The sequence below is a fragment of the Oncorhynchus gorbuscha genome, linkage group LG08 (genome assembly GCF_021184085.1).
Source record: "Oncorhynchus gorbuscha isolate QuinsamMale2020 ecotype Even-year linkage group LG08, OgorEven_v1.0, whole genome shotgun sequence".
Classification (NCBI taxonomy): Eukaryota; Metazoa; Chordata; class Actinopteri; order Salmoniformes; family Salmonidae; genus Oncorhynchus; species Oncorhynchus gorbuscha.
In genome coordinates, this window is record NC_060180.1 from 32,718,214 (window position 1) to 32,741,784 (window position 23,571).

The 23,571-nt window shown below is 45.8% G+C and overlaps 1 protein-coding gene across 1 annotated transcript in view; it reads left to right on the top strand.

The window, feature by feature from the left end:
- The window catches only part of LOC124041504 (cadherin-23-like), a 640,482-nt gene that overhangs the window by 313,010 nt on the left and 303,901 nt on the right, over positions 1 to 23,571 (top strand). The window contains 2 exon segments of the mRNA XM_046359178.1: positions 452 to 646; positions 863 to 991. Of these exon segments, the coding sequence (XP_046215134.1) occupies positions 452 to 646; positions 863 to 991 (324 nt within the window).

The window sequence follows — 23,571 nt, forward strand, 5'->3', positions numbered from 1 at the left end:
GGCCCAGCGTTGTCTGGGTTTGGATGGTGTAGGCCGTCATACTAAATACGAATTTGTTCTTAACTGACTTGCCTAGTTAAATAAATGTTAAATAACATAGATTTTATTTATCATACTGGGCTCTGTTATTTTCTAAGACACTTCTGTGTAGTTCTAAAATGTGAGGAATCAGTTGTTGTGAATGGTAATCGTATTTCATTATTTCCCCAGTTACTACTTTGCTTAATTCCCATTGGTCAGATCTCGTTAATTAGTTGAGAAGAAAAAGGACAAAGTTGAGTTGGTGCTTGGCTGCAAATGTGGCCAATTAATCATTAAATCTGCAGAACAGTAATCTGTCTCAATTCAGTGTTTCTACATAGAGTCATCCATCTATCTTTTGAAAATCCCTTCATACTACAGAACTATGACTTTATGCCAATCCGTGTGCCTGTCTCTCCCTGGGTTCCAGAACACTCCAGTGGGCACCTCAGTGTACCAGGTAAATGCCACAGACCCAGACCAAGGCACAGGGGGAAGTGTGCTCTTCTCCTTCCAGCCCCCTTCTCCCTTTTTCTCCATCGATGGAGCCCGTGGTACGGTCACTGTCACCAGGGCCCTGGACTACGAAACCACCTCGGCCTACCAGCTCACTGTCAATGCCACGGTGAGGGAACACAAAGTACAGATAAGCTTACACACACATTTTTTTTTAAATAAAGTAACAAGGCAGGATAGTGTTCAGTAGGGCACAGTCTAGCATAATGTTTTAAAAATGAAAAGGAGCAAGTCCAGGTAATCCCTCCCTGTTTCAGTCTGTTTTCTTCCAAATGAACATGACCAAGGTGTGACCATGCTTGTGTTTTTCTGCTCTCTCCATCAGGACCAAGATAAGAAGCGGCCTCTATCCAGTCTGTCTAACTTGGCAATCACCATCACTGATGTCCAGGACATGGACCCCATCTTCACCAACCTGCCCTACAGCACGAACATAGAGGAGGACGCCCCACTGGTCAGTAATACTCCTCCTCTCACCCCCCCCCCCTTCTCTATTTCTCCATCTCCTCCCCCACCTTTTATCCTTACCTGCCCTAAGGCACCAACACAGAGGACTCCTCCATGCCGGTCAGTGACACTCTGTCTCATCTCCCCCTGTCTCTGAACACCATCCAGTTTTGATTTCTAGTTGCCATATATTTTTCAACAGGGCTGTGATGTTTCACAAAAGTTTTGAAACTTTCTATTCTCATAGTTTCTTCAGATTGTAAATTAAAGATTTTTTTGCTATGAGTATTATGTTATTGATTGATTGACTATGACATTTCAGATTACACAGCAGTGCTATTTGCAGAGTTAACTCCAGGTAAATGTAACAATTCTTCAGCCATTCCTGCAACCTAAAACAAGCTACATAGGGACAGTATCAAAATAAATAACCTAAGGATTCTGTCTCTGAGTTTTGAATCCAGCGTCATCTTGTTTATCAGTTCATAAACCATGCACCTTGAAAACCAGCTATTTGCAATCTGTATGGCACATCTGTCAATTTTTTGGTCCTTAAATGAAACGGGTATACTTTTTTATTTATTACAATTTTCTTTAGCCAATTTTGGTCTTTAATGCAGGGGTGACAGACAAGTTCCTCACTTTCTCCCCCTTCCTTTTTCCTCTTCCATTTTTGGTTGTAATACATTGCATACATTTCCATATATTTTTGTTAGCTGCATGTCTGACATAACACCACCAGTCCGATTTATGATATAATTTAAAAGATTATACTGTTAAACATTTTTATCCAAAAATAATTGAGTATATTTGATAATAATTAGTATAAATAATTAACATAATTAGTATATATCAATGACTATATTTGAGTTTAACCATAATATTTGTTGTAATATGTGTACTGTCATTTCTGGTGGATTAAATTGTAATTGCAACCAACTTTCTATGGCTTGTTTTAAAAATAGCGATATTTCAGAGATTTTATTTTATTTTTCAATAACCAAAAGTGAGAGGTTGTAATCTGGATAAAGGGAAAAAGGCCATTCTTGAACATGGGGTGAGCCAATCTTACTAATCTGATAGAGAACCAGTTCCTATTTTGGTATTGTAACGGCGTTCGTCTGTTGAAAAAAGAGAGTCGGACCGAAATGCAGCGTGTTGGTTACTCATGACTTTAATGAAAGAAAACGCGGTACATGAAATAACTGAAAGACGAAAACAACAAACGGAACGTGAAACTAATTACAGCCTATCTGGTGAATACTACACAAAGACAGGAACAATCACCCACAAAATACAAAGCAAAACTAAGGCTGCCTAAATACGGTTCCCAATCCAAGACAACGAGAATCACCTGATTGATTAGGAATCGCCTCAGGCAGCCAAGCCTATACCACACCCCTAATCAGCCGCGATCCCAAATAATATACAAACCCCAATACGAAAACAACATATAAACCCATGTCACACCCTGGCCTACCCAAACATATAACAAAAACACAAAATACAATGACCAAGGCGTGACAGGTATAGCTTTGTATGACTTTAGTGAGAGGTCTAATGCTGGAATATTTAATAATTTCTGCCCCCCGAATTCATTTTTATTACATAAATAGGCCCGTTTAATTTTGTCTGGCTTGCCATTCCAAATAAAATTGAATATTTTTTGCTCATATCATTTAAAAACAAGTTGTTAGGTGTAGGCAAGACCATAAGCAAGTCGGTAAACTGGGATATGACTTAAGAGTTAATCAGGGTGATTTTTCCACAAATAGACAGGTATTTTCCTTTCCATGGTAGCAAGATCTTATCTATTTTTTGCTAACTTTCTATTAAAAGGTACTAGTGATATAATTTTTTTCTTTCGGGATATGAGTACCGAGTATGTCCACTTCACTGCCAGACAATTTTATTGGTAAACTACACAATCATTTTTTAATGCACCAATACCTTATCATGCTTTTTTGTAATCATCATGTTTTTCAGCGGTAGGGACTGGGGGAATAGTCAGGATAGAGGGAAAGATGAACAGAGCAAAGTGCAGAGAGATCCTCGATGAAAACTTGCTCCAGAGCGCTCAGGACCTCAGACTGGGGCGAAGGTTCACTTCCAACAGGACAACGACTCTATGCACACAACCAAGACAGCGCAGGAATGGCTTCGGGACAAGTTTGAATGTCCTTGAGTGGCCCAGCCAGAGGCCGGTCTTGAACCCGATCTAACATCTCTGGAGAAACCTGAAAATAGCTGTGCAGCGATGCTCCCTGTCCAACCTGACAGAGCTTGAGAGGATCTATAGAGAAGACTGGGAGAAGACTGGGAGAAACACCCACGAAGACTGCCCACATGTGCCTAATTGGTTTATTAATAACTTTTCAAGTTCAAAACTGTGCACTCTCCTCAAACAATAGCATGGTATCCGTTTATTGTAATAGCTACCGATAATTGGACAGTGCAGTTAGATTAAGATTTCTTCTTGTAACTTAAAAACCTCATGCTAATCGCATTAGCCTACGTTAGCTCAACCATCCTGTGGACGGGACACTGATCCTGTTAAAGTACTTTGCTTCCTCTGTAAAAATATTGTTTGGTGAATCATTTTTGGAAGCATTTGTATGTTGAAGATACAAAAAATTAAAAAAGAAATTTTCCCAATATTACATACAGTTTGCTTCATTTTTCTAATATATTACCCTTGATCTTTCTTTAATAAGTTATTTTTGTTTTTCCTCTAACTTATTCTGTGACTCTTTGGTACAGTTTTTATTGCTACCTATCTATACTGTTATTCCCTCTATTTCATTTGTTAATATGAACTCTTTTGACCTAAATGGCTTTTGTTTGAAGATGAGTTTTGAATTGTTGGCCTCTAAAGGCACATTTAAAAGTGTCCCCTTTACTTAACCATCTCCTCTGCCTCTTTTTCCCTCTTATCATCAGTGAGATTGTTAGCAGGAGACTGAGGTTAGACTCTGAGTCAATTTGGGAGACCAATCTCTCTTTCTCTCTCACTCTCTCTGTCTTTCACTCTCTCTCTCTTTATTCTCCCTCCCTCCCTCCCTCCCTCCCCCTCCCTCAGGTCCCCACAGATGCATTAGGTAAGGGGTGAACGCAATTGCAGCGATAGATTTACATTGTGCTTCCTCCATTGTGAGGCCTCTATCAAAGGTCATCCAGGCCAGGATTTATCTCTGAGACCCACAGGAGATCCGAGACACAAATTTACTCACCGTGTCACCACCCCATATGCCCAGACTGCCGGGCTAGAAAGGGAGGGGCAGTGCGTGTCTCCTCTCTCATTCCATCTCTCTGTCCCCTCGGTTACAGTACTCCCTCTCACTCCCCTCCTCTGTGTGTGTGTGTGTGTGTGTGTGTGTGTGTGTGTGTGTGTGTGTGTGTGTGTGTGTGTGTGTGTGTGTGTGTGTGTGTGTGTGTGTGTGTGTGTGTGTGTGTGTGTGTGTGTGTGTGTGTGTGTGTGTGTGTGTGTGTGTGTGTGTGTGTGTTTGTGTGTGAGAGAGTGTATCCATCTTGACTGTGCTCATGATGCTTAGAGTTTCACTAAATGGGGTCTGTTTTCTGGTTCATGTTAATGGTTGTTCACTAGAACATGACATTTCTCACTGCCTCCCTCTTTTCCATCTCTCACTGCACTACCCAGTCCTTCTCTCTTACCCTCTCTTACTCGATCCCTCTCCCTCCCTCTCCTTCACCACCTTCCTCCCCCTGTACCTTCTCTAAGTGCTCTCCCCTGTACCTCTCTCTTCTCCATCTCCCTATTTGTCCTCTCTCTGTCTTCCTCCCTCCTATGTTCCCTCACCCCCTCATCCTGTCCCCCTCTTCTCCTCTCTGTCCCCTCTCTCTGTCCCTCCCTCACTCCTTCTATCTCATGCCCTCTCTTATTCCCTCCCTCACTCCCTCACTCTGGTGGAGATTATAACAGAACGTGGCCAAGATGTTCAAATGTTCATAAATGACCAGCATAGTCGAATAATAATAAGGCAGAATAGTTGAAACTGGATGTCCCATCTCTCTGTACGCTCCCTGAATTCCTCCCTCTCTCTGTCCCCTCTTGTTCTCTCTGCCCCCTCTCTCTGTACGCTCCCTGAATTCCCCCCTCTCTCTGTCCCCTCTAACTGCACTACCCTGTCTGTCCCTCTATCTGACCCTCTATTCCTCCCCTCCATCATTCCATCCCCTCCATCTCTCCCTATCTCTAACTGCCCTATCCTGTCCCTCTCACTATCCACCCTCTCTCCATCCCCCGTTCCTAATCCCTTGCTCTGTCCCATCACTAAATGCACTGTCCACCCCAGCCCCCTTCCTGTCCTCCCTCCCTCCCTCTCCCTCACTCCCTACCCCTCTGTCCCTCTCTTTGTCCCCTCCCCACACCACACAACTCCATCCCTCTCCTAGTACCCTCTATGAGTGCAGTAGTGAAATGTCAAGTGCTACATTTGCATGCATATTAACGGGGTGTGACGGAGGCGAAGCCTGGTGTCTCCCAGACTCTTCGATTCATCAGCTGTCACAGCGAAGGTCAGAGGGAGAGAAAGAGAGAGGGAGAAAGAAGGTGGAGGAAAAAGGAGAGAGGGAGAAGGGAAGAAGAGAGGGAGGGGAGAAAGGGAGAAAGAGGGGGAGGGAGAGGAAGAGAGGGAGAGAGAGAGAAAGAAGGAAGGGAGAAGTGGGGCAGAGGGAACGTGAGGCTCACAGAGTATCTTATCTTCATGGAGAGCTACTGAATGGGTTTGGCTTTTGCTCCAGCCCTACACTAACACACCTGATTCAGCTAATATAGGTCCTGAGTGTTATGCAGGTGAATGAGGACCCAAAAGCGACTTGGCGAAAACAGAGTCTTTATTCCAGCAAAGGAAATAGGCAATACTCCTAGACAAATCAGAGCAGAAAACAAAACATAAAAAACTAATTCCACTCGTAGTGACGAGGACAGACTGGAGACTCGACCATAAACTGTAGGTTGCCTCGGGAAGGCACCGACCGTAGCAGACTCAGACACCTGCTCACACGCAGCATCTGAGGGAAACAAGACACGACAGGGCGAGACAAAGACACAGCACGGCGAACAATATACAAGGATCCGACAGGACAGAAACGGAAGACAAGGGGAGAAATAGGGACTCTAATCAGAGGGCAAGATACGGAACAGGTGTGAAAAGATTAGATGATTGATTAGGGGAATAGGAACAGCTGGGAGCAGGAACGGAACGATAGAGAGAAGAGAGAGAGGGAGGGAGAGAGAAAAAAAGGAACGAACCTAATAAGACCAGCAGGGGGAAAACGAACAGAAGGGAAAGCAAAATGACAAGACATATATGACAAAACATGACAGTACCCCCCCACTCACCGAGCGCCTCCTGGCGCACTCGAGGAGGAATCCTGGCGGCAACGGAGGAAATCATCAATCAGCGAACGGTCCAGCACGTCCCGAGACGGAACCCAACTCCTCTCCTCAGGACCGTAACCCTCCCAATCCACTAAGTATTGGTGACCCCGTCCCCGAGAACGCATGTCCATGATCCTACGTACCTTGTAAATAGGTGCGCTCTCGACAAGGACGGGGGGGGAGACGAACGGGGGTGCGAAGAAAGGGCTTGACACAGGAGACATGGAAGACAGGATGGACGCGACGAAGATGTCGCGGAAGAAGCAGTCGCACAGCGACAGGATTGACGACCTGGGAGACACGGAACGGACCAATGAACCGCGGAGTCAACTTACGAGAAGCTGTCGTAAGGGGAAGGTTACGAGTGGAAAGCCACACTCTCTGGCCGCAACAATACCCAGGACTCTTAATCCTACGTTTATTGGCGGCTCTCACAGTCTGTGCCCTGTAACGGCAAAGTGCAGACCTCACCCTCCTCCAGGTGCGCTCACAACGTTGGACAAACGCTTGAGCGGAGGGAACGCTGGACTCGGCAAGCTGGGATGAGAACAGAGGAGGCTGGTAACCCAGACTACTCTGAAACGGAGATAACCCGGTAGCAGACGAAGGAAGCGAGTTGTGAGCGTATTCTGCCCAGGGGAGCTGTTCTGCCCAAGACGCAGGGTTTCTAAAAGAAAGGCTGCGTAGTATGCGACCAATCGTCTGATTGGCCCTTTCTGCTTGACCGTTAGACTGGGGATGAAACCCGGAAGAGAGACTGACGGACGCACCAATCAAACGACAGAACTCCCTCCAAAACTGTGACGTGAATTGCGGACCTCTGTCTGAAACGGCGTCTAACGGGAGGCCATGAATTCTGAACACATTCTCGATGATGATTTGTGCCGTCTCCTTAGCGGAAGGAAGTTTAGCGAGGGGAATGAAATGTGCCGCCTTAGAGAACCTATCGACAACCGTAAGAATCACAGTCTTCCCCGCAGACAAAGGCAGACCGGTAATGAAGTCTAAGGCGATGTGAGACCATGGTCGAGAAGGAATGGGAAGCGGTCTGAGACGACCGGCAGGAGGAGAGTTACCTGACTTAGTCTGCGCGCAGTCCGAACAAGCAGCCACGAAACGGCGCGTGTCACGCTCCTGAGTAGGCCACCAAAAGCGCTGGCGAATAGAAGCAAGAGTACCTCGAACGCCGGGATGACCAGCTAACTTGGCAGAGTGAGCCCACTGAAGAACAGCCAGACGAGTAGAAACAGGAACGAAAAGAAGGTTACTAGGACAAGCGCGCGGCGACGCAGTGTGCGTGAGTGCTTGCTTAACCTGTCTTTCAATTCCCCAGACTGTCAACCCGACAACACGCCCATAAGGAAGAATCCCCTCGGGATCAGTAGAAGCCACAGAAGAACTAAAGAGACGGGATAAGGCATCAGGCTTGGTGTTCTTACGACCCGGACGGTAAGAAATCACAAACTCGAAATGAGCGAAAAACAACGCCCAACGAGCTTGACGTGCATTAAGTCGTTTGGCAGAACGGATGTACTCAAGGTTCTTATGGTCTGTCCAAACGACAAAAGGAACGGTCGCCCCCTCCAACCACTGTCGCCATTCGCCTAGGGCTAAGCGGATGGCGAGCAGTTCGCGGTTACCCACATCATAGTTGCGTTCCGATGGCGACAGGCGATGAGAAAAATAAGCGCAAGGATGAACCTTATCGTCAGACTGGAAGCGCTGGGATAGAATGGCTCCCACGCCTACCTCTGAAGCGTCAACCTCGACAATGAATTGTTTAGTGATGTCAGGAGTAACGAGGATAGGAGCGGACGTAAAACGTTCCTTGAGAAGATCAAAAGCTCCCTGGGCGGAACCGGACCACTTAAAACACGTCTTGACAGAAGTAAGAGCTGTGAGAGGGGCAGCAACTTGACCGAAATTACGAATGAAACGCCGATAGAAATTAGCGAAACCTAGAAAGCGCTGCAACTCGACACGTGACTTTGGAACGGGCCAATCACTGACAGCTTGGACCTTAGCGGGATCCATCTGAATGCCTTCAGCGGAAATAACAGAACCGAGAAAAGTGACGGAGGAGACATGAAAAGAGCACTTCTCAGCCTTCACGTAGAGACAATTCTCTAAAAGGCGCTGGAGTACACGTCGAACGTGCTGAACATGAATCTCGAGTGACGGTGAAAAAATCAGGATATCGTCAAGGTAGACAAAAACAAAGATGTTCAGCATGTCTCTCAGAACATCATTAACTAATGCCTGAAAAACAGCTGGCGCATTGGCGAGACCAAACGGCAGAACCCGGTACTCAAAATGCCCTAACGGAGTGTTAAACGCCGTTTTCCACTCGTCCCCCTCTCTGATGCGCACGAGATGGTAAGCGTTACGAAGGTCCAACTTAGTAAAGAACCTGGCTCCCTGCAGAATCTCGAAGGCTGATGACATAAGGGGAAGCGGATAACGATTCTTAACCGTTATGTCATTCAGCCCTCGATAATCCACGCAGGGGCGCAGAGTACCGTCCTTCTTCTTAACAAAAAAAAACCCCGCCCCGGCAGGGGAGGAAGAAGGCACTACGGTGCCGGCGTCAAGAGACACAGACAAATAATCCTCGAGAGCCTTACGTTCGGGAGCCGACAGAGAATATAGTCTACCCCGAGGAGGAGTGGTCCCCGGAAGGAGATCAATACTACAATCATACGACCGGTGAGGAGGAAGGGAGTTTGCTCTGGACCGACTGAAGACCGTGCGCAGATCATGATATTCCTCCGGCACTCCTGTCAAATCGCCAGGTTCCTCCTGAGAAGTGGGGACAGAAGAAACGGGAGGGATAGCAGACATTAAACACTTCACATGACAAGAAACGTTCCAGGATAGGATAGAATTACTAGACCAATTAATAGAAGGATTATGACATACTAGCCAGGGATGACCCAAAACAACAGGTGTAAAAGGTGAACGAAAAATCAAAAAGGAAATAGTCTCACTGTGGTTACCAGATACTGTGAGGGTTAAAGGTAGTGTCTCATATCTGATACTGGGGAGATGACTACCATCTAAGGCGAACATGGGCGTAGGCTTCCCTAACTGTCTGAAAGGAATGTCATGTTTCCGAGCCCATGCTTCGTCCATAAAACAACCCTCTGCCCCAGAGTCTATCAAGGCACTGCATGTAGCACCCGAACCGGTCCAGCGTAGATGGACCGACATAGTAGTACAGGATCTTGATGGAGAGACCTGAGTAGTAGCGCTCACCAGTAGCCCTCCGCTTACTGATGAGCTCTGGCCTTTTACTGGACATGAATTGACAAAATGTCCAGCAAGTCCGCAATAGAGGCACAGGCGGTTGGTGATCCTCCGTTCCCTCTCCTTAGTCGAGATGCGAATACCTCCCAGCTGCATGGGCTCAGTCTCTGAGCCAGAGGAGGGAGATGGTTGCGATGCGGAGCGGGGAAACACCGTTAACGCGAGCTCTCTTCCACGAGCTTGGTGACGAAGATCTACCCGTCGTTCTATGCGGATGGCGAGAGCAATCAAAGAGTCCACACTGGAAGGAACCTCCCGGGAGAGAATCTCATCTTTAAGCTCTGCGTGGAGTCGCTCCAGAAAACGAGCGAGCAGCGCCGGCTCGTTCCAGTCACTAGAGGCAGCAAGAGTGCGAAACTCTATAGAGTAATCCGTTATGGATCGATCACCTTGACATAGGGAAGCCAGGGCCCTAGAAGCCTCCCTACCAAAAACTGAACGATCAAAAACCCGAATCATCTCCTCTTTAAAGTTCTGGTAATTGTTAGAACAATCAGCCCTTGCCTCCCAGATAGCTGTGCCCCACTCTCGAGCCCGGCCAGTAAGGAGTGATATGACGTAAGCAACCCGAGCTCTCTCTCTAGAGTATGTGTTGGGTTGGAGAGAGAACACAATATCACACTGGGTGAGAAAGGAGCGGCACTCCGTGGGCTGCCCGGAGTAACAAGGTGGGTTATTAACCCTAGGTTCCGGAGACTCGGCAGACCAGGAAGTAGCAGGTGGCACGAGACGAAGACTCTGGAACTGTACAGAGAGGTCGGAAACCTGAGCGGCCAGGTTCTCCACGGCATGACGAGCAGCAGACAATTCCTGCTCGTGTCTGCCGAGCATGGCTCCTTGGATCTCGACGGCAGTGTTACGAGCATCTGTAGTCGCTGGGTCCATTCTTGGTCGGATCCTTCTGTTATGCAGGTGAATGAGGACCCAAAAGCGACTTGGCGAAAACAGAGTCTTTATTCCAGCAAAGGAAATAGGCAATACTCCTAGACAAATCAGAGCAGAAAACAAAACATAAAAAACTAATTCCACTCGTAGTGACGAGGACAGACTGGAGACTCGACCATAAACTGTAGGTTGACTCGGGAAGGCACCGACCGTAGCAGACTCAGACACCTGCTCACACGCAGCATCTGAGGGAAACAAGACACGACAGGGCGAGACAAAGACACAGCACGGCGAACAATATACAAGGATCCGACAGGACAGAAACGGAAGACAAGGGGAGAAATAGGGACTCTAATCAGAGGGCAAGATACGGAACAGGTGTGAAAAGATTAGATGATTGATTAGGGGAATAGGAACAGCTGGGAGCAGGAACGGAACGATAGAGAGAAGAGAGAGAGGGAGGGAGAGAGAAAAAAAGGAACGAACCTAATAAGACCAGCAGGGGGAAAACGAACAGAAGGGAAAGCAAAATGACAAGACATATATGACAAAACATGACACTGAGGAGTAGCTGATTAGTAGAATCAGGCATGTTAGAATAAAGTTGGAACAAAATCCTGCACACTCAGTAGCTCTCTCTCTCTCTCTCTCTCTCTCTCTCTCTCTCTCTCACACACACACACACACACACACACACACACACACACACACACACACACACACACACACACACACACACACACACACACACACACACACACACACACACACACACACACACACACACACACACACACACACACACACACACACACAGCGAGAGAGAGATACATATACATACACACGCACACACACACAGCCATCCAAACACCCACCCACCCACACTTGTCCCTCTGTGGCCTGATAGTGATGTGATGAACTGGATAACAAAAGCACTTAGCTACAGCGCCACTGAAACACAGACAGACATCAACTATGCTGTACATGCAATATGCTTACACACACAGTCCTGCCCTAACATCATATTCTAACTGGCATCTGTCATTTTCAGTTTGCTAGTTGTTATGTCTTGTGCGTTTCATAACCTTGTCTTTATAACAATTCAATAATGATGAGAAGGTGGACAGGAATCATCTCAACATATAGAACTCCCATGATGCTCTGCGTCACAACCCCAATGCATCATCTCCTCCCCTCCTACTTTATGTGTCCCCATTATGAACAACAGTCCTGGAAGGGGACCATGAGCCCCTAGGTGATGACTTCTGGGTCAGGGTGTCACCCAGTAACAGTTTTGGTCCACTCAAATAAAATAAAAGTCACAACTGTTGGTTCTGTCAGTTTTGGTTTACTCAACAGTAGGTGATCTGTGTGCTGTCTCCAGATAACATCCTCTGCCGTAACAACATATTAGTTACATAGGTGTTACTATGTATTTACATGGTAATAAGGTTGTAGCGCTATCAGTTATTACACAGTTGGAACAAGGAATGTGTGATTACACATCCACTTGCTGAATGTTATTTCACATGTGTAATTACTGATGTTAATACATGTTTTCTTGTTCCAGTATGTAAGTAATGTTTTGTAGTTACATGTTTGAAAGTCACCTGTGAATTAGCATGTTAATAACTCTAACCAAAATCTGACCTTGTGTATGGTGTCCATATTAGGACGCTCTCAGTCTCTCTCAGTCTAAGAATTGCATCATTGTCCATAGGACTTAAGTCGTTCTCAGTAGGAGTTGAGTCATTGTCAGTAGGAGTTGTCAGTAGGAGTTGAGTCAGTCTCAGTAGGATTTGAGTCTGCAGGAGTTGCGTCAGTGTCAGTATGATTTAAGTCAATCTCAGTAAGAGTTTTTATTTTATTTTATTTCACCAGGTAGGCTAGTTGAGAACAAGTTCTCATTTACAACTGCGACCTGGCCAAGATAAAGCATATCAGTGTGAACAGACAACACAGAGTTACACATGGAGTAAACAATTAACAAGTCAATAACACAGTAGAAAAAAAAAAAAAAGAGAGTATATATACATTGTGTGCAAAAGGCATGAGGAGGTAGGCGAATAATTACACTTTTGCAGATTAACACTGGAGTGATAAATGATCAGATGGTCATGTGCAGGTAGAGATATTGGTGTGCAAAAGAGCAGAAAAGTAAATAAATATAAACAGTATGGGGATGAGGTAGGTAAATTGGATAGGCTATTTACCGATAGACTATGTACAGCTGCAGCGATCGGTTAGCTGCTCAGATAGCAGATGTTTGAAGTTGGTGAGGGAGATAAAAGTCTCCAACTTCAGCGATTTTTGCAATTCGTTCCAGTCACAGGCAGCAGAGAACTGGAACAAAAGGCGGCCAAATGAGGTGTTGGCTTTAGAGATGATCAGTGAGATACACCTGCTGGAGCGCGTGCTACGGGTGGGTGTTGCCATCGTGACCAGTGAACTGAGATAAGGCGGAGCTTTACCTAGCATGGACTTGTAGATTACCTGGAGCCAGTGGGTCTGGTGACGATTATGTAGCAAGGGCCAGCTGACTAGAGCATACAGGTCGCAGTGGTGGGTGGTATAAGGTGCTTTAGTAACAAAACGGATGGCACTGTGATAAACTGCATCCAGTTTGCTGAGTAGAGTGTGACGACCCTCCCACTCTGTCTGCCGTATTCTGTCTTTGTTCTTGTTTCCTTATTAGGATGCCGGTGGGCGGAGTTGAGAGGGTCGTCAGCTACATGGGAAACACCTGGGCCAGGTGTCTCCCAGGATAAATAGACCTCTTCAACATTCATGGAGGAGACTCTCTCCATGCAGACACCTGTTGTAGATTGTGGTGTGGTTCTTGGTGGCCTTTTGTTTGTGTGCTTTGGCACCTTTCAACACCCTGCATTATCACATTCATGCATGCAAAACACTCACTTACACTACGGACTACTGATTACACACACCATTGGATATTTTCCTTAGTTGCTTTAGTTAATAAATATATCTTTTGTTACTCCTTATCTCCACGTTGTCTCCCTTTGTTACGGGCTTTGAGCCGGTTCGTGACAAGTGGGGGCTCATCCGGGATCTTTGAACTATTGGTTTGGGAGACCGTGGAGGTACGTGTTTGGTTTGAATATGGTGTTTGAGTGTGATCGGCCCAGTATTGGTTGCCTTTGTTGTTTGGTTTGTGTGCTATGTTGGAGAGAGTATAATGGTTAGTTTCCAGGCCCTGCCTAGCCTGAACTCTTGTTCTACTTTCTGTTGGGACGTCAGTCTGAGGTGAGTAAATCGGCTGTGTACCTCGGTAGGAGATTTGGGTAGGGTAGTGGAACTTGCTACCCGGAGCTATAGCCTTTTTCCCCTGATAGGCTTAGCGACGTGTTTCAATTTTGGACATGTTGGGCATGGTTAAATGTTTGTTATTTTTGTGTGGTGTCTGTGGACTGAGCAGTTGTCTCGGGGCACGTCCGTGGCTTGGTGGAATTTGCCAGCATGCTGGGGAGTTCTATTTCCTTGCCAGCGGGCTACAGTGCGTAAATACCCACCGCAAATCTGCACGAAGACTAGGGTTGAGTTATTGTAGGTTTTGGGGAAGCTCCGTATCTCATCTCTCTTCTGTGGTGCTCAGGGTGATTGTCATTTCTCTGGTTGTGGTCTGATGTGCTCAGCAGAGGGGTTGAGCAAGATTACTTACTTATGACTATGGTGTCTCATGTATACAAGTTCATTCGCTTTCCATCAGAGGACCTGTTAGAATTATGTACTTAAGAACAGCTGTTGAAGATCGCTGAACACTACAAGCTTAAATGATTGAAATTAGTGAAATTCTGTTTCGTTGGAAGTGACTATGAATCGTTGGAAGTGACTATGAATCGTTGGAAGTGACTATGAATCGTTGGAAGTGACTATGAATCGTTGGAAGTGACTATGAATCGTTGGAAGTGACTATGAATCGTTGGGAGTTGTAAAAATTAAGAAGGACCCTGATGTTCTTTTCGTTGGAGTTTGTAGCTGTTGGTCTTTTGTGCCATGTTCCTGAATGTTTACGTGACTGACCATTGTTTCGGGTTGTCATGTTCTATCTTTCCTGTCTGTTCCCTCCTGGTCTTGTGTTCTTCTTTCCTCTTAAATATTGCTTCCTATGCGCAAAGGTTGCTGAGGTCTGGGGAGGAGGAGGTTGGATGGGGCAGGTGGAGGTGTGAACACATAACCCCTCACCAATTTGGGACGCAGAGGCCTGTGTCAATTTGGGACACAGAGGCCTGTGTCAATTTGGGACGCAGAGGCCTGTGTCAATTTGGGACGCAGAGGCCTGTGTCAATTTGGGACTGTGTCAAGAGGCCTGTGTCAATTTGGGACGCAGAGGCCTGTGTCAATTTGGGACGCAGAGGCCTGTGTCAATTTGGGACGCAGAGGCCTGTGTCAATTTGGGACGCAGAGGCCTGTGTCAATTTGGGACGCAGAGGCCTGTGTCAATTTGGGACGCAGAGGCCTGTGTCAATTTGGGACGCAGAGGCCTGTGTCAATTTGGGACGCAGAGGCCTGTGTCAATTTGGGACGCAGAGGCCTGTGTCAATTTGGGACGCGGGTGCCTGTGTCAATTTGGGACGCGGGAGGCTGGTATGTTGTTCCGGGGTCCTTGTTGGTCCCCGGTTTTATGGGGGGGAATGTGACGACCCTCCCACTCTGTCTGCCGTATTCTGTCTTTGTTCTTGTTTCCTTATTAGGATGCCGGTGGGCGGAGTTGAGAGGGTCGTCAGCTACATGGGAAACACCTGGGCCAGGTGTCTCCCAGGATAAATAGACCTCTTCAACATTCATGGAGGAGACTCTCTCCATGCAGACACCTGTTGTAGATTGTGGTGTGGTTCTTGGTGGCCTTTTGTTTGTGTGCTTTGGCACCTTTCAACACCCTGCATTATCACATTCATGCATGCAAAACACTCACTTACACTACGGACTACTGATTACACACACCATTGGATATTTTCCTTAGTTGCTTTAGTTAATAAATATATCTTTTGTTACTCCTTATCTCCACGTTGTCTCCCTTTGTTACGGGCTTTGAGCCGGTTCGTGACAAGAGTGTTGGAATCAATTTTGTAGATGACATCGCCGAAGTCGAGGATCGGTAGGATAGTCAGTTTTACTAGGGTAAGTTTGGCGGCGTGAGTGAAGGAGGCTTTGTTGTGGAATAGAAAGCAGACTTCAGATTTGATTTTAGATTGGAGATGTTTGATATGAGTCTGGATGAAGAGTTTACAGTCTAGCCAGACACCTAGTTACTTATAGATGTCCACATATTCTAGGTTGGAACCATCCAGGGTGGTGATGCTAGTCGGGCGTGCGGGTGCAGGCAGCGAACTGTTGAAAAGCATGCATTTGGTTTTACTAGCGTTTAAGAGCAGTTGGAGGCCATGGAAGGAGTGTTGTATGGGATTGAAGCTCGTTTGGAGGTTAGATAGCACAGTGTCCAAGGAAGGGCCGGAAGTATACAGAATGGTGTCGTCTGCGTAGAGGTGGATCAGGGAATCGCCCGCAGCAAGAGCAACATCATTGATATATACAGAGAAAAGAGTCGACCCGAGAATTGAACCCTGTGGCACCCCCATAGAGACTGCCAGAGGACCGGACAACATGCCCTACGATTTGACACACTGAACTCTGTCTGCAAAGTAGTTGGTGAACAAGGCAAGGCAGTCATTAGAAAAACCGAGGCTACTGAGTCTGCCGATAAGAATATGGTGATTGACAGAGTCGAAAGCCTTGGCCAGGTCGATGAAGACGGCTGCACAGTACTGTCTTTTATCGATGGCGGTTATGATATCGTTTAGTACCTTGAGCGTGGCTGAGGTGCACCCGTGACCAGCTCGGAAACCAGATTGCACAGCGGAGAAGGTACGGTGGGATTCGAGATGGTCAGTGACCTGTTTGTTGACTTGGCTTTCGAAGACCTTAGATATGCAGGGCAGATGGATGTAGGTCTGTAACAGTTTGGGTCCAGGGTGTCACCCCCTTTGGAGAGGGGGATGACTGCGGCAGCTTTCCAATTCTTGGGGATCTCAGACGATATGAAAGAGAGGTTGAACAGGCTGGTAATAGGGGTTGCGACAATGGCGGCCGATAGTTTCAGAAATAGAGGGTCTAGATTGTCAAGCCCAGCTGATTTATATATATATATATATATATATATATATATATATATTACACTCAACTGAACGACTTGATTAGTGTAGTGTTAGCTAGCTACATAGCTGTCTTTGCTGTCTTCGTATCCAAGATAATTGTGTAGTTTAGAGTGTGTAATCTCAGAGTGATTATCTTAATTTACCGAGGTTAGCTAGCCAGCTATTTGTCGTCCTTAACGTAGGAGACTCTGCTAGCTAGCAAACAGCTAGCCAACAGCTAGCCGACAGCTAGCCAACAGCTAGCCAACGTCTACCGAATAGGACTCAACAACCCGGTCGCATTCACAGGTAGTATCACATTTTCATTTCATTTCATTACAGTACAACGGTTTGATTTGTTTGATCGTAGCTAGCTACATAGCTAGCTACATAGCAGTCTTTGTATCAAAGATAATTGTGTAGTCTAGAGCGATTTTCTAGGTTAGCTAGCCAGCTATTGTCGTTCTTTTAACGCAACGTAACGTAAACAACAAAAAAACACTGCTAGCTAGCCAGCTAGCCCCCGAATAGCAGCACTGCAGAAACTATTACACTCAACGGAACGACTTGATTAGTGTAGTGTCAACAACGCAGCCACTGCCAGCTAGCCTACTTCAGCAGTACTGTATCATTTTAATCATTTTAGTCAATAAGATTCTTGCTACGTAAGCTTAACTTTCTGAACATTCGAGACGTGTAGTCCACTTGTCATTCCAATCTCCTTTGCATTAGCGTAGCCTCTTCTGTAGCCTGTCAACTATGTGTCTGTCTATCCCTGTTCTCTCCTCTCTACACAGACCATACAAACGCTCCATACCGCGTGGCCGCGGCCACCCTAATCTGGTGGTCCCAGCGCGCACGACCCACGTGGAGTTCCAGGTCTCCGGTAGCCTCTGGAACTGCCGATCTGCGGCCAACAAGGCAGAGTTCATCTCAGCCTATGCCTCCCTCCAGTCCCTTGACTTCTTGGCACTGACGGAAACATGGATCACCACAGACAACACTGCTACTCCTACTGCTCTCTCTTCGTCCGCCCACGTGTTCTCGCACACCCCGAGAGCTTCTGGTCAGCGGGGTGGTGGCACCGGGATCCTCATCTCTCCCAAGTGGTCATTCTCTCTTTCTCCCCTTACCCATCTGTCTATCGCCTCCTTTGAATTCCATGCTGTCACAGTTACCAGCCCTTTCAAGCTTAACATGCTTATCATTTATCGCCCTCCAGGTTCCCTCGGAGAGTTCATCAATGAGCTTGATGCCTTGATAAGCTCCTTTCCTGAGGACGGCTCACCTCTCACAGTGCTGGGTGACTTTAACCTCCCCACGTCTACCTTTGACTCATTCCTCTCTGCCTCCTTCTTTCCACTCCTCTCCTCTTTTGACCTCACCCTCTCACCTTCCCCCCCTACTCACAAGGCAGGCAATACGCTCGACCTCATCTTTACTAGATGCTGTTCTTCCACTAACCTCATTGCAACTCCCCTCCAAGTCTCCGACCACTACCTTGTATCCTTTTCCCTCTCGCTCTCATCCAACACCTCCCACACTGCCCCTACTCGGATGGTATCGCGCCGTCCCAACCTTCGCTCTCTCTCCCCCGCTACTCTCTCCTCTTCCATCCTATCATCTCTTCCCTCTGCTCAAACCTTCTCCAACCTATCTCCTGATTCTGCCTCCTCAACCCTCCTCTCCTCCCTTTCTGCATCCTTTGACTCTCTATGTCCCCTATCCTCCAGGCCGGCTCGGTCCTCCCCTCCCGCTCCGTGGCTCGACGACTCATTGCAAGCTCACAGAACAGGGCTCCGGGCATCTCTCCCCTCTCTCTCCAGATGAAATCTCGCGTCTTGTGACGGCCGGCCGCCCAACAACCTGCCCGCTTGACCCTATCCCCTCCTCTCTTCTCCAGACCATTTCCGGAGACCTTCTCCCTTACCTCACCTCGCTCATCAACTCATCCCTGACCGCTGGCTACGTCCCTTCCGTCTTCAAGAGAGCGAGAGTTGCACCCCTTCTGAAAAAACCTACACTCGATCCCTCCGATGTCAACAACTACAGACCAGTATCCCTTCTTTCTTTTCTCTCCAAAACTCTTGAACGTGCCGTCCTTGGCCAGCTCTCCCGCTATCTCTCTCTGAATGACCTTCTTGATCCAAATCAGTCAGGTTTCAAGACTAGTCATTCAACTGAGACTGCTCTTCTCTGTATCACGGAGGCGCTCCGCACTGCTAAAGCTAACTCTCTCTCCTCTGCTCTCATCCTTCTAGACCTATTGGCTGCCTTCGATACTGTGAACCATCAGATCCTCCTCTCCACCCTCTCCGAGTTGGGCATCTCCGGCGCGGCCCACGCTTGGATTGCGTCCTACCTGACAGGTCGCTCCTACCAGGTGGCGTGGCGAGAATCTGTCTCCTCACCACGCGCTCTCACCACTGGTGTCCCCCAGGGCTCTGTTCTAGGCCCTCTCCTATTCTCGCTATACACCAAGTCACTTGGCTCTGCCAGGGTTGTGGGTTTCGATTCCCACTGGGGAATGTTTACTAGGTAAACTAATCTACTGCGATGTTGGACCCTCCTTTGCTTCCAGAACAGCCTGAATTCAGGGCATGGAAACATTGCTCAATTGGTATCAAGGGGCCTAACGTGTGCCAGGAAAACATTCCCCACACCACTGTCATGCTGCATTATTAACCTGGGGCGGCAGGGTAGCCTAGTGGTTAGAGCGTTGGACGAGTAACTGGAAGGTTGCAAGTTCAAACCCCCGAGCTGACAAGGTACAAATCTGTCGTTCTACTCCTGAACAGGCAGTTAACCCACTGTTCCTATGCTGTCATTGAAAATAAGAATTTGTTCTTAACTTACTTGCCTCGTTACATAAAGATAAAAAAATAAAGCAGCTAAACAAACTCAAATATGGTGTTTAACTCCCAGACTCAACCCATCTGTATGGCTACAGTGGAATCTTGTCTTTCTCTCTCTCTCTTTAGCTCCGCTTCCTCTGTCATGGCGTCTTCAAGCTCACCCATTATGCAGCCGAACCTCACTTCCCGTGAGAACCGTGAACCCACAGAGGAGAGGCGTGACAATCTTTACCGCTGCATGTGCTGTAAGGAGTATTGTGTGACCAGACGAACGCTGTCCCAACACCACCGCCTGGTGCATCTTGATGTACACCCAATCTCAAGAATTCAGCCCGTGCCCTCAGTTATCTCTTGCTCCTCATATGCTGCTTTCACCTGAGGATATACACACTGCAACGCGTGGGTCATTTCCTGACAACACAGACTCCCCCTTTATGGCCAAATCACTCATTTGTGACATTTGAATAACAGCCCCCGGTACTCCCCTCGGTCTCCCAGTTACCAGCTACCAAGCCATGTGGCATGAGTCCTCATGAAATGATATACCAACAATGTTACTAAAGTAACCCCTGCTACTACTAACATGGCCCATGACTATAGCCTCCTTCAATTACTGTCCCTACAGCGACTGCCGTGAGAATAACTACTGCATGTAATCTGTCAAGTGTTCGCCGGCTGTTATGAATGGGGAAGAGATTAATGAAGTTGGAAGAATATCCAACCTAACAATACTCTGAGTCACAAGTTTCTTGAAAGTGGACAATAGTGTCTGAAATGCTAACACTATCTCTGCTACTTTCACCATGATCTGGTTATGTGTAATGTTCAATCTAACGTCATAACAGTCCCTATATTGTGCACAGTTCTCCCTCTCCTACGAGCTATCTCCTAACAATATACATAGTCTCTGGGAATGATACCCCTCTATCACCCCGATCACATTCCATCCCACTTAAAGAAGAAAGAGAAAGTACACGTTTAATAATTTCACACCCCCCTTGATGTCACTAAGACTGGGGACGGAACCATCCGTTACTTTCTATGCCCATGTGATGCTGGTCTTTATCATCCAGTAATCTATATGTATTGATGTGATTTACCATTCAAATTCTGATGACATGCTAAGACAAAAGTTTAAAAATAAATAAATCCTGGTTTAACCAAGCTATCATCCAGTGAGTTCACTAATAACCTCCCTGCCGGATGACACTTAAAGATACGGTTTGTAGAGCCTCCCGAGGCCAAATAAATTTGAGCAGTTCCCCCACCCCTCCATTTTGAAAGCAACTCTCTCTCGCTGTATCCAAATCATAACTCAAACATTTTATAAATTATCCAACCCAAATTTAGAATGACCGTCTATGACTCAAATTCAAGCTTGTCAACCTAGCACACATCATCACGGATAGAATGTTATATAATGTTTATAAGCAGAACCTTTTATTGCCGGTAATAACTCTTTGTCCCGCGAGTGGCCTAGTAATGAAAGATCGGAATCTCAATGCATTCTTAGTCCAAATTCTTCCAAATAGATACATCCGTTTTTCCGATGTACTTTCACCTGATCCGCTACCAAGCCATTCTGTCTGGTCCGTTTCTCCCACCAGCACCCCCAGGAACATGAGAGAAATTTGAATTGTATATCTCTCCATGCTCACTCCACATATGTGGTCTCAACACTCCTGCTGCCCATACCCAGGTTTGGTTTGGACTCAGATTGGAGTGTTTAAAAGTCACTGTCGCATTGGACACCTTTGTTGCTCTTTCTTCAGCCTGTTAGGGAGGGTTTTGAGGTTCACACACACGGTTTGTGATCAAATTATTCATACCATGCATTAAGACGTGATCAGACATCACCTTACATGATAACCTCAAGAGAGGAAAGATCAGAACAACAGTTTAGTTCAATTAATTTCTGTTTCAGGAAATCCATACAAGCAATGACTATATGACCAATTATACATTCCCAATTTTCTTAATAACATTATTTCTACGACAAACATCAAAGAGCATAACAACATACTGTTACTGTTGAAACCACTTTCAAATGTTGTTCCTACACCCGTATTTTACTGGCGACCTCTCAGAAGAGTTACCAGATCTGGGAGTAAGCGCCCTAACCCACCGGGGAATCTCACACTCCAGTAGACCCAATCTGGTGAAATTTGTATTGAAACAAAGACAAAAATGAAATCAGAAATACACATTTCACAATCCTTTTGGACAAACTGTCTTCCCTTTTTAACATATATGTTTCCTTCTATATGCAGAATGAACAAAATACATTTGTATATTTACCCAAGGACCAGGACCCCAGGGAACTGGTCATTTTCCCATCGAACACATTATTCACATCATGATTCATAAACAACATGTTAAATCAAAAATAAACAAATTCGAATAACCAATTAACTTAAGAGTTACAACTCTTGATAACTTCCCAAGGAAATAATAGTATCTCATGAAGTAATGGTAAAATAGAATAGAGACAGGTGTTTCTCATTCATTTTATACTTAAATCCCAATTGTTTTCGATCATTTCTAGTGAGATTGATCAGGCCTCACCAGAAATACAGGATACAGGGCATTCGACACCATTAAATATTTCCTCTCCATTTTCTTTCCCTGTCCTTCAGAAACCCTTTAAACATTTCAAAACACGTCCATCCTTCTGCATACCCAAGTTAAACCAAACTGAAAAGACTCCACTAAATAAATCCCTCGGTATCAACATCACTAACGCATATTCATAACTGGTTAGTTGTGTTGGGTGCTGGTGTGTGTGGTAAACCGTAGATCAAAAACACACATGAACCGGTCTTACTTATCTGGGAACCCTGTTTATGGTCTAATCCAGATACTTTCATACTTAAAACTTCCGAATATCACTTACTGCTCTCCCCAAGACCACAGTCTCCAGGGACATTCCAACAAGAGATAATGAAAAGAAAGTGTACATTTCTTTAGCATTCACTATGCTACATTTTAATCGGCAATCCACAAGTATTAATTATAAACCAAACATGATAATGGTAAATCCACTGTCCTTACTCCAATCATTAAATGTTTGTTTTAAACCTCCTCATAATTAATGTATATTTTATTTAGCATGTACTATTCTCCATAACCACGACACCACAATGTTTATGAACTAACGAATTAGAGTTCATTTTAGGTTTGGTAAAGCCTATGCCAATTCCTCGTGACCTCTCCACCCATTCGTTCACTCTAGAAATCTATTTCAGAATAATACGACATAAAATGTCTCATAAACCCCCTCAAGGTTTTCTGAGTTACCAGGAGTGTTTGGCCAGATAAATTTAACCTCTAGCGACGAGCAATCCAGTATCCGGGAGCGTAATCATAGCCTCAAGCGCATTTCCATAACGCAACATTTCCTATTCATGAAAATCGCAAATGAAATGGAATAAATATATTGAAACACAAGCTTAGCCTTTTGTTAACAACACTGTCACCTCAGATTTTCAAAATATGCGTTACAGCCAACGCTAGACAAGCATTTGTTTAAGTTTAGCATGGCATAATGCTATGCTAGGCTGTGCTGGCAGCAGGCAACATTTTCACAAAAATAAGAAAAGCAACCAAATTAAATAATTTACCTTTGAAGAACTTCAGATGCTTTCACTCAGGAGACTCCCAGTTAGATAGCAAATGTTCCTTTTTTCCAAAAAGAAACACGACTTTTCAGGTTGTCCATTTAACTGTGACCTCAGTAATGTCTACATCTTATTACTTATTACATCTTATTACTTATTACACCTGTCTGACTGTAAAAGGGTGTATAGTAAATTCAATGTATTTGGCCACATTACACACAAAAAAAATGTAGGCAGGCTCGTTCGATGTGACCCTTTTTACCACAGGCTCGTCCTGATGAACTCAACTACTGAGCCTCTTTAGCAGCTAGTTCCATGGACACACTGACTTCAATAGCCTTTGTCAAGGTCAAATTACTTTCAATCAAGTC